The sequence below is a fragment of the Acartia tonsa genome, chromosome 11 (genome assembly GCF_053477335.1).
Source record: "Acartia tonsa isolate MP-2025a chromosome 11, ASM5347733v1, whole genome shotgun sequence".
NCBI lineage: Eukaryota > Metazoa > Arthropoda > Copepoda > Calanoida > Acartiidae > Acartia > Acartia tonsa.
In genome coordinates, this window is record NC_137270.1 from 24,677,065 (window position 1) to 24,693,229 (window position 16,165).

Consider the following 16,165-nt stretch of genomic DNA (forward strand, 5'->3'; position numbering starts at 1 on the left):
TGCTACGCTTTCTAAATCGTACCTAACTACTAAAGAAATCGCCATGCAATGTTTGAAATCGATAGGACAATTCTAACATGCCTAAATTAACGAAAAAAGCTATGCGTTCCGGATGTACGGACGGACGGACCGTCGACCCTAATTACAGAAAAGTTTTGCTTTTAAAAAGACAAAAAAACATAGGTAAAGAATTTCATAATTTCAAAAGTAAAACTAACACATTTAATTAAAAAACTTCTAGAAATGCGGGAAAGAAAATTGATGATAAATTAATCTACATCCCTCTAAGATTTAATTAAAAAGCATACTGTATGTATCTAAGATTAGGAATATTTTTTTATCTATGGCACCGTACTATAGACAGCTTTCTGCGGATATTAAAACGAAAAATTATAAAGTTACAACCAGTTTTGTTTGTCCCGAGGGACTTAAGGCCCGGGCAAACAAAACTGGTAATAATTTTATGACTTTTATTCTAATAGTCATGGAAAATTGTCTGAAATACGATGCAATATGATTTTTTTAGTATGGCTAAGAAAGTGTTCTAATCCAGCGGATATTACTCAATTTTGATCCATTGTGGAATAAGAATTATTCACTTTTTTCAACCAATATGGTTTCCTCAGGTTTTAACGGTTCAACCAATTCAGTCTTCTCTGGTTTTAAGCTTCGCATATGCTTCAGCCTTATATGATCCTTCAACTGACACATGGTGGTAAATCTATTTAAAAAAGCATAAATAAAATTAGCAGGTATCTTAACCTTAAAGGACATGACAATGGACAATTAATTAATTTACATTCTCAATGATAATTAAACAAAATTACCCCTGCTGCAGATTAAAATTATTTGTTGAAAAGTTTTGACACTACAAACTTGCACAAACCAAATTTCAATACTGCCCCCCCCCCCCCCCCACCCATAACTAAACCTTTCACAGCAACATATAAACATTTAATAACAAGAGAAAATATAAACTTTCAAACGAATATGTCATATTTCCAAATTACGCAATGTCGCACCTTTCAATATTCCAGAATTTTCAAAATAACGCTACTGTAATAATTTGGGCTTAACTTCCTACCTTTTATCACATTGGTCACATGGAAAGTTCTTTCCGTTCTTGTGGACAAACAGGCTGTGCGACTTCAAATCTTGGACCATCTTCCCACATTCCAGACATTTATCTTTCATTCCAAGATGCACCCTGAAATAACGGAGGTATATACACTATACAGTAAGACCCACGAAAAAGTATCTTTTAGGGTATACAGCCTTTATTTCTTAATGTATCATCAAAAGTAGTATATGTCCTTGTTCTTTATAAATTTTTACACAAGAATATACAAAAAAAAATATTTTACCTTTATTAACAACGGAGATTTTTAGAGCTAAAGTTTTGAAAAAGTGACTGAGCAAAAAGTATCTTTAAACATGAAACGTCTTTTTGGCAAAATTGAGGTAGAAATCCTGTTATTTTTTGTTACTAGCAGAAACCTTATACAAAAGAGTAATCTAAAATTTGGGTTTTAAGTTAGAAGCATTTTTTTACACCTATTTTTGGAGTCTTTTTGGTTAATGATATTTTAGAAAACTTAACCATGTAGGGGCTACTTAGTACCCAATATAACCTAACTTAACCCTTCCAAAAGAAATAAACAAACAAAAAAAATAACCCTCCTCCCCCTTATTTTCAATTATTTCAAATATATGGAGGGGGGGGGGGGGGTAATTTAGGAGATAACGTCAGAAACCCCTAAAAAAAATTACCTTGTTAAATGAGTCTTCATATGCGAAAATGTTTGGAACTTTTTCCCGCATTCCGGACACTCGTGCTTTTTCTCTTTCAAATGGACAAACCTTAAAAAAAATATAGGGATATTTGATAAGGATATACAAATAATTCACGACCGTGGCTTTACGTGTAGCGCATCCGCTTATCGTCGGGGGAGTCAAGGGCTCGAATATATCGGATAAACCACGTGTCATAACTAAAGACGTCAAAAATGCTACTGCTGCTACGTCATTTGCGCGGCATTAATAGTAGGCCCCAAAACAGGCATAACTCATCACCATGAACCGTCTGAACTTCCAGACAAAGGTCGTGCAATCATGAGTAGGTTGTCAGTTGGGTGTTACATAACCTAATATCCCGAGTTTTGCCATATCAGTTACTTTAATGAATTAAAATGTGAAACGCGTAAAACAAGACAAAAGAGTCACTGTCGTCAAAAAAAACGTCGTCTACCGCCAAATTAGACAACTTTTGAATCATATAAAACAAACTTATCTTTTACAAAAAAAAAATTTCCTTGACACTTGAATACCTAATGAATAATGACTTAAAGAGAAGTATAATTATGAAGAAAAAAAAAACTTTTAATGAACATCTAATTATCTTTTCCTTGTAAAACATTTTAAAATATCTGCTTATTGGAAAATACATAAGTTATAGACATCTTATACAAAAAAAAACTTGTCTAATGAATAAAAAATCTTTAAATACATGTCTTTCTATTCATTGGAAGAAGCCAAATGAAATGAATACTAACTAATGGGTAGGTATTTCAAATTTCAAATGTGTTTTTAACTTTTAAATGTTAATTTACAAGAAAAGTTTATTAAATGTTTTTGTAAAGGGGTAGTTCTATGAAGAGGATTTGTTATTATTAGTGATGTAAATAGTTTCTTCTTCTTTAAAGAAAGTTTTGCAACGTATTTAATTGAAATTTAAAATAGTTTTATTAGACTAAATCGTACTGTAAACCAATATCCGTTTTAGTGATGCTCTATATGTTTCTCGTGGGAAGTAAATTTTATCATTTTCATTATTTCTTGTGTACCTTCTAAAATCTAATTATAATTTGATTCAACTATCTGAATGGTTAAACTAAAAGTGCATAAACTTAGAATGATTAATATTCTATGTAACATAACAGATTGAATACCCATCTAGAAACTATCACATTTTGTAGGAATGTTTTTAAAGACTTACAAGTACACAGATATTTTTCACTTAAAAGGTAAATTAAGCGCAGTAAATTGCTATTTCAAAATAAGTTTCTTATCTAAAATGTAAGAGGGGGGGGGGGGGGGGGGAGTTTTGACACATTTTCGTATAGGCTTTATCTTTGGACTGAGAAGATAGGTTATTAGGGATAAAATCATTCTTATATGATAAATGTTTCTAAGTTTTAAGATTTTTTGGATATGCCTCCAGGTTGCGGAGCTGCAGGCTTCCAGGTGGTCTCTGGACAGGCAAAAATCAAAATAAATTTTTTGTTGCTGAATAGTTAGAGGTCATTTTATATTTTAAATGATATTACCTACATATTTGAAGAAAAAAGATGCATTTTTTGTTAATAAGTTAACCTCTATCTCTTAAAAAAAATTTATTTTTATTTTTACTTGTCCAGAAACCAACTGGAGGCCTGCAGCTCCTTACCTAACCTGGAGGCATATTCAAAAAATCTTAAATCTTAGGAAAATTCATCATATGTAAAGGATTTTTCTTTTATAACCTATCCTCTTAGTCCACAGATAAAGCCTATACTCACTGTTTACTCAAATGTGTCAAAACTCCCCCCCCCCCCCCCTCTTAATAGCTTTTCTGGTTAACCTATCAATTTTACATTTAAAATAGATTTACTTTGTACTAGTCAACTACACAACTCTGATGATACTGAAGTAAAAAAAAAATACAATACATTTTTTTATCTTAAGGAATAAGACAATAGACGATAAATTCATATTCATTCCCAATGATAAATATCAAAATTACCCATTCTGCAGATCAAAGTTGTTGCTTAAAAAGATTGGAACCAATCAATCAAAATCAAATAAAAGTAACTTAAAGTCTTTAAGTCATTGAATTATATAACATGGTTATAAAACTTTGGGTACCCATGTAATTCACAGTCCAATGTGCTCTCCCTCCCTGGGTGATTGCACTCACCTCATATGAGATCTAATGCTGACCACCTCTTGTCCACAAATTCCACATTTATATCTCATTCCCTCGTGGACATGCATCATATGCCGAGTCTGTAATAATAAATATAATCTAGATAAATACTTTCTAAATCAACCAATAGGAAGACCTATCCCGAGTTTTAAATAATAAATATATTCTAGATAAATACTCTCTAAATCAACCAATAGGAAAACATATCCCGAGTTTAAAATAATAGATATAATCTAGATGCATATTCTCTTAATCAACCAATAGGAAAATATATGCAGTCTTAAATATTAGATATAATCTAGAAACAAACTCTCTAAATTAGCCAATAGGAAAAGAGAGGAGTAAAATTTGGCCACATTATGGGTTAGAAAATGTACAGGTTTTGATTCAAAAGAGCAGTTCATCTTTTTTTTATTTCGTAAGCAAAATGCACTATAAATAGTTGCATCGATTATGGGGCTAATTTGACGACCTACATAGATCATTCTTCCTATGTCTTTTTCTTAAATTAAAGTAGAACTTTATGGTTTTCTTAGGATATAGACTAAAACATGATAACACCAAAAGAAAAGTAATTTTAGATAAATAAATAGAAACTATCTCGTAGTAACGAATCATAGAAATTAACAAGGATAACAACATCCATTAAAACGAATCTCTGAAAATTTGTTGAAAAACTTCTTAAATACAAGATACTGTTTAAGGAAATACTAACATTTTTAGGACTTGATTATCGAGATGCTTCGCTTATAACATTGTAGGCACTTAGTTGTCCTTTGAATCAGTATTCCAAAAATCAGATCAATCGATTCATTTTATCTCAAAAAAATTACCTAGGTAGCTGTTAAAAAAGTTTAAAACAACATGTTTTAAATGAACGTAAGGACATTCTAGTAACTATTATAGAGTTGCTAAGCTTTCTAAATCTTACCTAACAACCTCAGGAATCACCATGCAAAGTTTAAAATCGAAAGGACAATTCTAACATGCTTAAATTAACGGAAAGAGCTAACCGTTACGGACGGACGGACCTACCCTGATTATAGAAAAGCTTCGCTTTTAAAAACTAAGAAAAACCAAATATTACCTTAGCCAATCTTGTGAAGAACTTTTGAGAGCATTCTTCTACATCACATTCAAAGTTACGAACATTTCCATGCACCTGAAGATAATAATTATATACCTGTCTGTCCGTTTTTCCGTCCTAGGATAAACGCAGGAGTGACAAACGTCATATGGACAAAAGTCATGTGGACAAACGTTTGAGTGTACACTTAACCAAATCGAACCTATTTTAAACTATCTTATAGGTTTTTTTAAATGTCAAAAGAGCAGAAAGGAATATGCTAGCAAATGAAAAAGGCCCCCACACTGGATCAAGGTAGTTATCTGGATTTTATATCTATATTTATCCAGTCATTAATAGTTAAAAGATAGATAGACAAATACAGGGGTGTATATTCTGCACAAGAATTTTTTTTATATTTTTCCCCTCCCCCTAGTTTTTTCACCAAGGAGAGAGAGGGCCGGGGGGGGGGGGGATTAAAATTATTTAAAGACATCTATATTCTATTCATTTTATCCCCCCTACCACATATTTTTTAGTTTTTTCACCAAGGTGGTGAAAATGGAAAAAATGTTTTCAGTTCTCTTAATTTTTACATTTTTTCCCCCCAACCAAATATTTTTTATTCCCCCCTCCCCTTTAGCAGGGTCATTTTGCAGAATATACACCCCTGGATCAATATAAAAGGTAAATGAATTAATACAAGAATGAACCTGGTCCATATGTTGTCTGAGATGAATAACTTGGTTATGACAAATCTCACATTCTTCTCTTTTTCTATTATGAACTCTTTGGTGTCTCTAAATTACAAAATAGTTATTTCTCGCATCGTATTATACAAACCACCTTGTACCACCCTGTAATTTCCATTTATTTTACAAATAATTAACATTCCAGAATGGCTTCGAAACCGATTGATATCCCCTGGATTAGAACCGTTTCCAAGCCATACTGAAAAATCATGTAGGTAAAGAATCGTATTACAGACAATTTTCCACGAATATTAAATAAAAAAATTATAAGTAAATACCAGTTTGTTGGCTTGTTGCTTCGGCCCCTTGGGGCTAACAAAACAGGTTTTATCTTATAATTTTTCATTCTGTTATCCGCGGAAAGCTTTCAGTAATACTATGAGATAAATAAATATCATCTTACCATAAGTTGTACCCTGGTCTGGAATTTAGTATCACAATGCGAGCAGCTGAATGTTTTCCCCTCTGTGTGGTTGTCAATCATATGTTTGTTGAGGTTATTGGTCACCTTGTTACACAGCTCACATTCGGTTATTGTTGGTTTACTGTGGACTAACCTGAATCATTTGTTATAGCATTTAATTTTACCATAACCCAGAGATATTATATAGGGATGGGAAAATGTATCTATTTTTTTATTTCCAGGACTAAAACTAACGCAACTCTTATTAATATTACTAATTTTGATGACTTTAGAGACCAGCGCAAAGAATGCCGCTGAATAGTTATTTTTAAAGCAGACGGAGCTCACCAAACATGATCAACAAAAACATAAGAAATTTAATTTCAAAACAAACCAAAATAACCCAGATTATTTTGTCGGGTTTAAGAATGCTTTCTACAGTTATAATAGGATATCTAATAGAGAATCTCTACTGTAATTCTTTTACATAAACCTATGTATTGAAATCACATAGGTAATATTGTGTGTATATTAATAGAATATAGGATGCAAGCGAGAAAAAAGACAAATTTTAGTGATTGAATTACAGAATGTGTAATCCATCATAGCATATGATTATGGAACCAATTAATTAAAATACAAATAGACGCAATGATCCTATTTTGAAAAGAAAGCTTACTTGTTATGTCTATTAATAGCTGCTTTATGCATGCCAAAAAATTTACATCCATCTTCCTCGCACATTAGTCCAATTGTTATCCTAACAAATGTTTCAAAATTAGTTTTCATTAAAACATAAGCCTTAGAAAAGGCAAAAAGTAAGATGGCCTTTTGGAAACAACCGTTTTAAAGGTGTTAAAAGAAACTAAAAAGAGGTAAAAAATTGAACAATTTCATCTTAATTAATTTAAGCGTATAGTTATTTAGTTAAATATCATAATAAAATCATTTCAGAGATCACAGTGAACAGTTCGATACTGTCACATTGCATAATTGACTAATTTGTGTAATCTCAAAAATACAATATAATATATCAGAAAACCGTCTATCTTAGAAAATGCTTATCTAATAGAATGCCTACTACATAATTCATTCTGAGATAGGCGTATTATAAGATAGGCGTTTTTTAAATATAGCCATTAATTTTCTCACCTGTAGAGAACTGTGAACTCTTGATCATTGAGGCCCTTGTGAAGATTATCAAAATGTTTCTGCTTGTCCAGGCAAGGTTTATTACAGAGGTCACACCACTCCAGGTAGTCCATCAGGGTAGCATGACTCTCCAGGGCATGGGCTAGGATACAACAAATAAATCAGAAAGAGATTAATTGAAAAGTCTATTATTATTAAAAGACCACGAAAAGCATAAATAAATGTGTGCCTGTCTGTACCAAAAGATCTCTATAACCGCTGGACCAATATGCAGCTTCTCATAGGTCTTAGGAAGGTTTATAACTAATTTGGTGGGGTACCTCGGTCATCCACCCTTACAAAAGAGAAATGGAAAAAAATGCTTAATAGTTTATTTTAATATGAGAATAGGTACCTACCTTTTAATTCTTCTCTCCTTGTAATAAGAACATCACAGCCTTGAAAATCACAAGGAAATGCACTAAAACGTAATTATAATATCATTAAATTTAAAAGCGAAGCATTCCTCTAACTAGGGTCGGTCCGTCAGTCCGTAATGGATAATTTTCAATTTTGATATGTTAGAATTGTCCTAGAGTTTTCAAACTTTGCAAGATAATTTCTTTTACAAAATGAATCTATTTAGAAGCGTAGCAACTTGTTATTCCTTACCCGAAAGTCCTTACGTCCATTTAAAACAATTTAGAAAGAATTAAAATTTTCAAAGACAAACCTGGTTGAATGATATCTAGCATTGTGTTCTTGTTGATAACAAGAATATATTTCTGTTCCACATTTTTGGCACAAAACTTTATAATCCTAAAAATATGTCAATCATTAAAAAAAATCGATAAAAATCAAAAGGGTAGGAACGAACAGGGATAGCCTAAAACCATCCAGGGATCCCTGTGAACAATATAACCCAATCGCTTTATTATTAACCGAAAACTTAAGCTAGAGATAAAACATCTTACTAAGTACTATATTAGAGGATAATCATTAATAATGTAATAATGTGCGTATTCAAATTACCTTTGCAGTGAAATAGTTTTAACATTTTTCACATGAAAACTAATATTCTATTTTAAATTACTTGCTTATATAGGAAATATTTTTGAAGTCGATATGAAGTCTTTTTTTCAGGAGAGAGAGGGACTGTAAATTACACTTGTCCCCAACATTTATAACCAAGTTATCTTATTAATCAAAAAATAAATCTACAAAAGTGGTAATTTTTAACAATTATTATAAGGATGTAAATCAATTTATCCTCCATTGTCTTATCCCTTCAGATCCCTGTGTTTAGGACTAACATAAAATTTATAAGAATGAAAATAAGTACCTTAGCTAAGTGTTTCTGTATATGTTCTTTTATACCACATTCGGTAAACTGTCTCTTCTTACAGAATTTTTCCTTTCAAAATTAAACAATTTATTAGGTAGGTTCCTGGAATCGATTCTTACAAGTCTTCTCGATGTCAAACGGCATACCGTTAATGAGAAATTCGTACTAACATCGATAAAAGATGTACAGAAAGGCCCACAAATAATCAAGATCCTATAATTCAAAATAGAGCGCATGGCTTAAAAGATGCGCGTAAAATAGATCTTTTCGTGCAATAATGTAAGCTGAGAGGTAACTTCGCATTACTGAGTAATAGTATTGGCCATTCTAGATTATTTGTAGACCTTATTTTCTCGGTTAATGATATGTACGTTCAACCGTTTGGCGGCTAGCAACCTGTAGGGTTGTTAAATTTTTATAAATTGGTTTAGCAACTTTATACACGATGAACTAAACTATAACTTCTTTTTAAATTATTAATGAACATTCAACAACTTATTTATCGTGTATTTTTGTCATTCGAACTGTAATATTTATCGTATTTTCGTAATATTTATCATGCTGGAATATATATTCCAAATAATCTGACAATGGGCTATCACATGGCAAAACTTGAAACTTCTCTCTTCCCTTCGTGGACGAAGAAGGCAGAAATTACAAATTTTGCCACGAGATCAATATTTGTATTGACAGAACAATTTGGAAACCTATACCTGTATGAGCAATATTACAAAAAAATCATACTGGAATGTGCATTACGATTGATTAAAAACAATAAGGGGCGTCGTAGCTCAGTGGTAAGGCACTGACTTACGGTGATGAGAGTTCGAGTTCTAGTCCCCATGTGGCAACTCGAATTTCTCAGTTGAATTCACGCAACTTCCCCTGGTTGTGTAAGAAGGGGATTATTGAGTAAGTTTGGATACTTAATAGTCAAGTACACAATATCAGTACTACTACTCTTATCCCAAGCTACTCTGCAGAGTGCCTCATTCATTATGGTGACTTAAATTGGGACACCTGCCATACTCGGCGATGGTGAGCTAATAATAAGTAGCTCTCATAAGATAGCGGGTCAAGTCATAATGTGCTTGAACGTGGAGCTTGATAGCCCTAGTGGCTATACAAAAGTGTCTCAGCCTACTCCATGACTACTTAGGTCCAAACCCTAAGAAACTATGGCTAATCAATCAATCAATTAAAAACAATATAAGTTGACCAACCTCTGTCTCTAAGCTGGGAATATTACACTGAAAATAAATTCCAGAATGTTGACTGGTGGTGTGCCACTCCAGGGCTTGAGTTCTGTCAAAACCTTTCTTGCAATATTTACAGTATACCCGGTAAATGCCTAAATAAATATTTAGGTGTTATTTACAGACAGACGGGACAATGGGATGTTTATTACACAAGTCCACAAGTTATATAATAACGTTTTCTTATACGTTGGCTGAACACCTTTGGGGACTTTGGTGAATTTTGATTGGTTGATTCATTAAGTTCAAGTGTTCAAACATTACATCACTAAGTTTAATATACAGAAAAGGAGTAATTTTGAATTTTGTGTATCATCATTAGGGATGTACGTCAATTTATCGGCCATTGTCTTATTCCTTTAGATACCTAGTATTTAACACAAAAGCAGTGGTGTATAATTTCGATAGTTCTATATTAAGAAATTCAATAAGGTAAGGATATATTCTGTTTTATAGCTTTTCTTTAATTAGGGTCTATCCGTCCGTACGTCTTTAAAGGATATAACTTATCATTAATTTAGGGGTGTAAAATTTTTTTTTTAATTTTAAACTTGGCATGATGATTCCTGTAACAGTTAGGTACAATTTTAAAAGCGTAGCAACTCCATAATCATTACCAGAAAATACGAAATGCCATTTAAAAAACATGTTGATTTTCAACTTTTTGATTGGCAAAAATCATTCTGTGTTAACCGCCCCCCCCCCCTCCGCTTTTAAAAAGCTTGGACGTCACTGATACAGCTGTTAAGTTTCTACCTCATAGTACATAATACACAAGAATATTTTTAATGTAACATTAACCTTGATGAACAGTCTTGATATGTTTAGGTAGACCATCTGGAGAGAACTCCTTCCCACAGAACTCGCACTTGGTCTTACACTTGAGATGCACACGGAGCACATGGCGCTGCATGTCAGATCTTGATGTATACACCTAATTAATATGCAACAAATTGAGATAATCCAGAGACACACTCTCTAAGTCATCCAATAGGATAACTGGAGGATCATGGAAATAAAACTAGGTAACCAGCGGGTTTTGTCGTATTTTCACAGAAGTTTTTATAGGTTATTTAAGGTTAGGTTAGGTAATTTAAATTAAAATTATTGGAGATTGCCCTGCAGTTAAGAAAAAAGCAGGGTTTCGGATCCGCATTGATTGTATGCGGATCCGGATCCGGATCCTCAAAATTTGGTCAGTGCGGATCCAGATCCGGATCCTTGACAATAAAAATAAAATCACCAAATTTTTCAAAAAAATTTTATTCTTTAATTCGAAGTCAAAAATACTTTTAATTTTCAAGTCTGAACCTAAACCTTAAAGATTGGCTCTCATCAAGAGAATGTCTGAGATTTTATATAAATTTAGGTAGATTTTTCCATTTTTTCCGCATTTTTTTGAGTCCAAGGATCCGGAACCGCATTTTTTTGCGGGTCCTTGAGGATCCGGATCCGAAACCCTGGAAAAAAGCACGACAAAGAATAAAATAGGAAAAGGCTACTGTTAAAAACGACGAAACCCCCTGCTTCGTTTTTATTCCATGATCCTAACTGTTAAACTATGCTAGTAGATGCTAGTATAAACATAAAAGCGTGTTGGTTCTAAACTTCTAATACCTCTAATTGGAAGCATTAATTGAATACTTTATATTTAGGGTGAACCTTACGTCAGCCAATCTAAAATTATGTTAATTTACCTTATCACAGCCTGCTTCGCACTTGAACGAATCTCTTTGATTTTGATGAACTTTCTTAATGTGACCCTCCAGATTGTGCATCTTCAAGGTCAGGTCACAGTGCGGACATTCAGTTGTAACTGACTAGTATTGTGTGCAATCATTGATTTTACATTAGAGTAAAACACTAGAGGTGGAAGGGGTTTAATAACAGTATGTCCCCTTTCCAAGAACCTAGTGCTGACTCTCAATGGGGGTCTTTGAAAATCAACCAATAGTGTCGGGAATATTAACACAGCCATGTAGCAGAAAACAATTTGCTAGCAGACGAAAAAGGTCATTGGAAAAGGGGGGCAGGTTCATTTTTTGAAAGTAACAAAGGGAAAAGTAGGTTGTGGGTAAAATCCGTATAAGTGTGTGTTTTAAGGCTTAAAAATAGTAGTAAAACGATAATATTCACTAAATATGTGTATTGTGTATTTCTTATTGAAAAGAACTACCTATAGACAAAATTTTTAAAAAAATTAACATAATTTTTTATCGTTCTACTATTGTTTTCATCTTAAAACACACAACCTTTACGGATTTTACCCGCAACCTACATTTCCCTTTATACCTATTTAGGGGAAAGGAACCTCACCCCTTTCAAGATAAAAAGCCCCTAGAAAAAATCACTTTTCATTTTATAAATTAAATAGAGCTTAAATTGTAATAAAGTAGGCAAATTTGTCTTTTAAAAGGATTGTTCAAACATTATTTGCTTGTAATTAGTTTAGTTTCTAATGAAAAATCTTCGAAATTCTTTTTTTAAGGATAAATCCACGAATAAAACTCTTTAATATGGCTGTAAATCAAACTTATATGTAAACTTTTCCAATAATTAGGCGATGAATTGACGTTTGAACCTGATGACTAGGTAAATTATTTAATAAAGTTAAATTGGCAATTAATAAGATTTTATTTAGTTGCTAAGGAAGTTATATTTTCTACCCAGAGGAACAGAGATAGGAGAATGGAAGATAAATTTCTCGTCACCCCTGATACTATTTAGAGTTTACTCTCACTGACAATTATCAATGCAGGGAATCCTCTTAGAAGGGTAGTGTAACCTTCCCAGGACCTATGATATTCGCAACACTGTAAAGGAGAAACATATCAGCTCAGCGCTTAGTAAGATCCTTTAGTAAAAGGAAATAGACAGAAATCCTGTTACTTAGTGTTTAACAAATGGTTTTATTTTATAATCAATCTTTTCCTGGTGAACATTATTAACGTGTGTCCTCAAAACAGAATTATTCACAAAAATTGCCTCACATTCTTCACATTTAAATCTTTTCACCTTTTCATGCACCTGAACATCAACACTTTATAAAAATCTAAATATTTTAAAGGCGAAGCTTTTATAAAGTTAGGGTCGATCCCTTTGTACGTCTGTAACGGATAGCTCGTATAGTCAACTTAGTCATTTGAAATTGTCCTATCGATTTCAAACTTGGCATCTCAATCCTGTAATATTTAGGTATGATTTATAAAGCGATGCAACTCTATAATCGTTACCAGATTGTCCGTATTCTTAAGCCGACCTGTAACTATGTGCGGCTAATACATGTACGTTCAGCAAATGACAGCTAGCAGCCTTCGTTCATAAATTTGTTGAAATAATCGATTCCCGCAACATTTAAACGTGACCCGTAAATATAATGAATACCTAATCGATTCCAGCAATATTTTACCATGATCAGAAAATAAAATGAATAATACTAACATGGCGAATGTGATTGATGATATCAACTACTTGTTTATCGCAATGGGGGCATTGAGTCTTCAGTCCATGGTATTCTTTGCCTTTATGTTTCAGTTTTATGTGGGCTTTCAAATCGCTGGTCAATTACATTACATTTAAGAACATATTTATAAAGGTGTGACCATTTACGAGTAATAAATAAATGATATACCTATCTCTTTATTGAAATTTCCTGTTAACTGTTATAATTCCTGGGTATCTAGGTATTAAATATCCTTATATAAAAGTTACAGGATGATTATCTGTACGTTGCGAAGGATCTCGCTAAACGCTGATCATAATTCCAAAAACCAAGGGTGAGCAAAAAAAAGCGCCAAAATAATAATAAGAGGAAGGGGACATGGTTTTCTTATTCGTTTTAACGTTTACCGTTTTAACGTTTAACGTTTAACGTTTTAACCCATAAGCGTAATCTACAGAAGGGTAATTTTGTGTATCATCATTGACCATTGTCGACCATTGTCCTATCACTTTAGATAGGTGTTGAAATGTAATGCCTATATTCTGAATCACAGTATGGACACTGGATGACCCAGTTTTTTACTCCTCCCCTAATTCCTTTCTGTCCACACTCTCGTTCCGCCATTCGTATTGCCAGCACTACTTCTCCATCGCCTGTAGCAGGTTTTAATATATATTAATAAGCTGCAGTTTAAAAAGTTATTTGAAAGGGATAGTTCCACGAAGTGTATTTAAAGAGTTGAGGTACTTAGAGTAGTGAACTTTTATATGTCTCAGTAGAATATATTAGGCATTGGATAGATATGATTATGTGTTAAAGAAATTTTTAACGTTGACCTGACCGAACTTTTTTTATTTGACAATATCTAAAAAAAGTTAAAGTGATTTGCCACATAAATTACATGAGAATGGTCTATTTTTTCCTAATATGTATAGTCAAAACACCAGTTTTTGAGAATGAATTGCGGCATATTTCACAAGAGTTATAAAAAAATTGAACAGGGTTTCCCCTTGGGGCAAGATACTTAAAAAACATAAAAAATAACGTCCGGTTCTTCATAGGACAGGTTTTCTATAGAAAAATAAAGAAAACCGTCCGGTTTACTTACGATATACACATTATCTCACGCGGAAATACCAACTAACCATACAACATATATATATATATATTCTCGTGTAATTTATGTGGCAAATCACTAAGTTTTTTAGATATTGTCAAATAAAAAAAAGTTCGGTCAGGTTAATGTTAAAATTCTTAATCACATAATCATATCTATCCAATGCCTAATATATTCTACTAAGACATATAAAAAGTTCACTACTCTAAGTACCATACTAAATATTTTATAGGTAATTCTTTGTTATGTGTATTTTGTTGTATAAATAATTTGTAGTTCTATTAACTAGTAAAAGTTGTATTTTTGACAAAAAAGTTTTCGCCATACATAACATGTAACGAAGTTGAAAATAAAAATGAAAAACTCATTTTTTGAGGAAAATCCCTGGTCAAATTTTTAAATTTTAATCAATAACCTTATATTATGCATTACTACGTTATTTAAAATAGAAAAAACTTACAGTTCACTATTTTTTTTAAATGCACTTAGTGAAACTATCCTTTTGATACAAAATTAAATATACCTAAAGGTTGAAAGGTAGAACAATATCTTGGAAAGAGCTGGCTCTATATATAGTGCCTTTAATGGATAGTGTATACTGTATACATTTCTTTGGATGGTAATAGGCAATTTTCCTAATTTACCATCTTCAGAGCACAGTCAATAGAGTCTAAGGTCGAAGATACTCGACCAAATTTAAGAAGCTATCTCTTCAGGCTAATAATCTTCAAATGTTTTGCTTTCAATAATCTGAGGAAAGGGGGGATTAAAATAGACTTTGTACCCAGGGAGTAAGGGAGGGGACAATGGATCGAATATTCAATTTTTAGGAGTCTCAGACTTTGGGGACTGGCTTAAAGGGAATGTGCAAGAATTTAGCAGTTTCTGACTGAGTTTGGGGACTTGCGCATAGAATGCCGCTACTCGTTATGTATGTTTTGAATATTGCAGACGGGGAGAAGGGATAAGGGAAGTGGGGGGAAGGGAAATAAACACTCGTTGTGTTAGTTTTAGCAAACGGGGAGAAGGGAGGTGGGGGCAAGGGGCAAGGGAAATAAACAGAATAAAAAGGGGCAGTCATATTCTTGCTAGCAGCTGGCCGGGTCTAATAATCTTTTTATATAAAAATCACACCAAAAAACCTCAATATATTTCATCAAAAACAAGTTGTGATTTCACTTTACATGACGCTATGGAAATCTATTATTCAATTAACAATCCCTTTATAATTTCCTACAAATTTATTGGATTAAACTGGATTTCATGCCCTTTCTTTGATAACTCTTATATTGAATTAATTGCCCATTGTCCCCTCCCTTACTCCCTGCTTTGTACCCCCACCCCCTCTTTTCATTTTTCTCATTATTTAATATTAAAATTCCTGATGGGGTTTCATCTCTTGGCGGTGGGGCTTCAATTTTTATCTTTTTCGCGGTTTTTTTCACTGGCGTCGCCGTTTTCTTCTTCCGTTTTCCAACCATTGTCATAATGTTTTTTTATTTTATTCTGTAATTTATTATAATGGATATATACAATTTACGTGAATCCTATGGAAAAATTCTTGTTAATATAGGTTGCTAACACTTACATCGTTTATTGGTCAGTTCATTCATCCAGTAGGAGGGGAGGGGATGGGGTAAAGGGGAGATCGTTATTTTAGCCTGCTACAAAATTAATATTAGTACATGA

The 16,165-nt window shown here is 32.8% G+C and overlaps 1 protein-coding gene across 1 annotated transcript; it reads right to left on the bottom strand.

The window, feature by feature from the left end:
* Positions 1-502: 502 nt before the first annotated feature.
* On the bottom strand, positions 503-16,004 carry LOC145331670 (uncharacterized). The gene is made up of 19 exons (XM_080176452.1): positions 15,857-16,004; positions 13,895-14,011; positions 13,359-13,473; positions 12,849-12,944; positions 11,615-11,737; positions 10,719-10,851; positions 9,885-10,012; positions 8,659-8,730; positions 8,050-8,135; positions 7,736-7,797; positions 7,338-7,479; positions 6,865-6,945; positions 6,186-6,339; positions 5,744-5,830; positions 5,052-5,126; positions 3,956-4,044; positions 1,771-1,860; positions 1,085-1,207; positions 503-721 (listed from the first exon to the last, which is right to left on the bottom strand). The coding sequence occupies exons 1-19, from the start codon at positions 15,961-15,963 to the stop codon at positions 592-594; spliced, it is 2,010 nt and encodes a 669-aa protein (XP_080032578.1). The 5' UTR covers positions 15,964-16,004; the 3' UTR covers positions 503-591.
* Between the last annotated feature and the right edge of the window lie 161 nt (positions 16,005-16,165).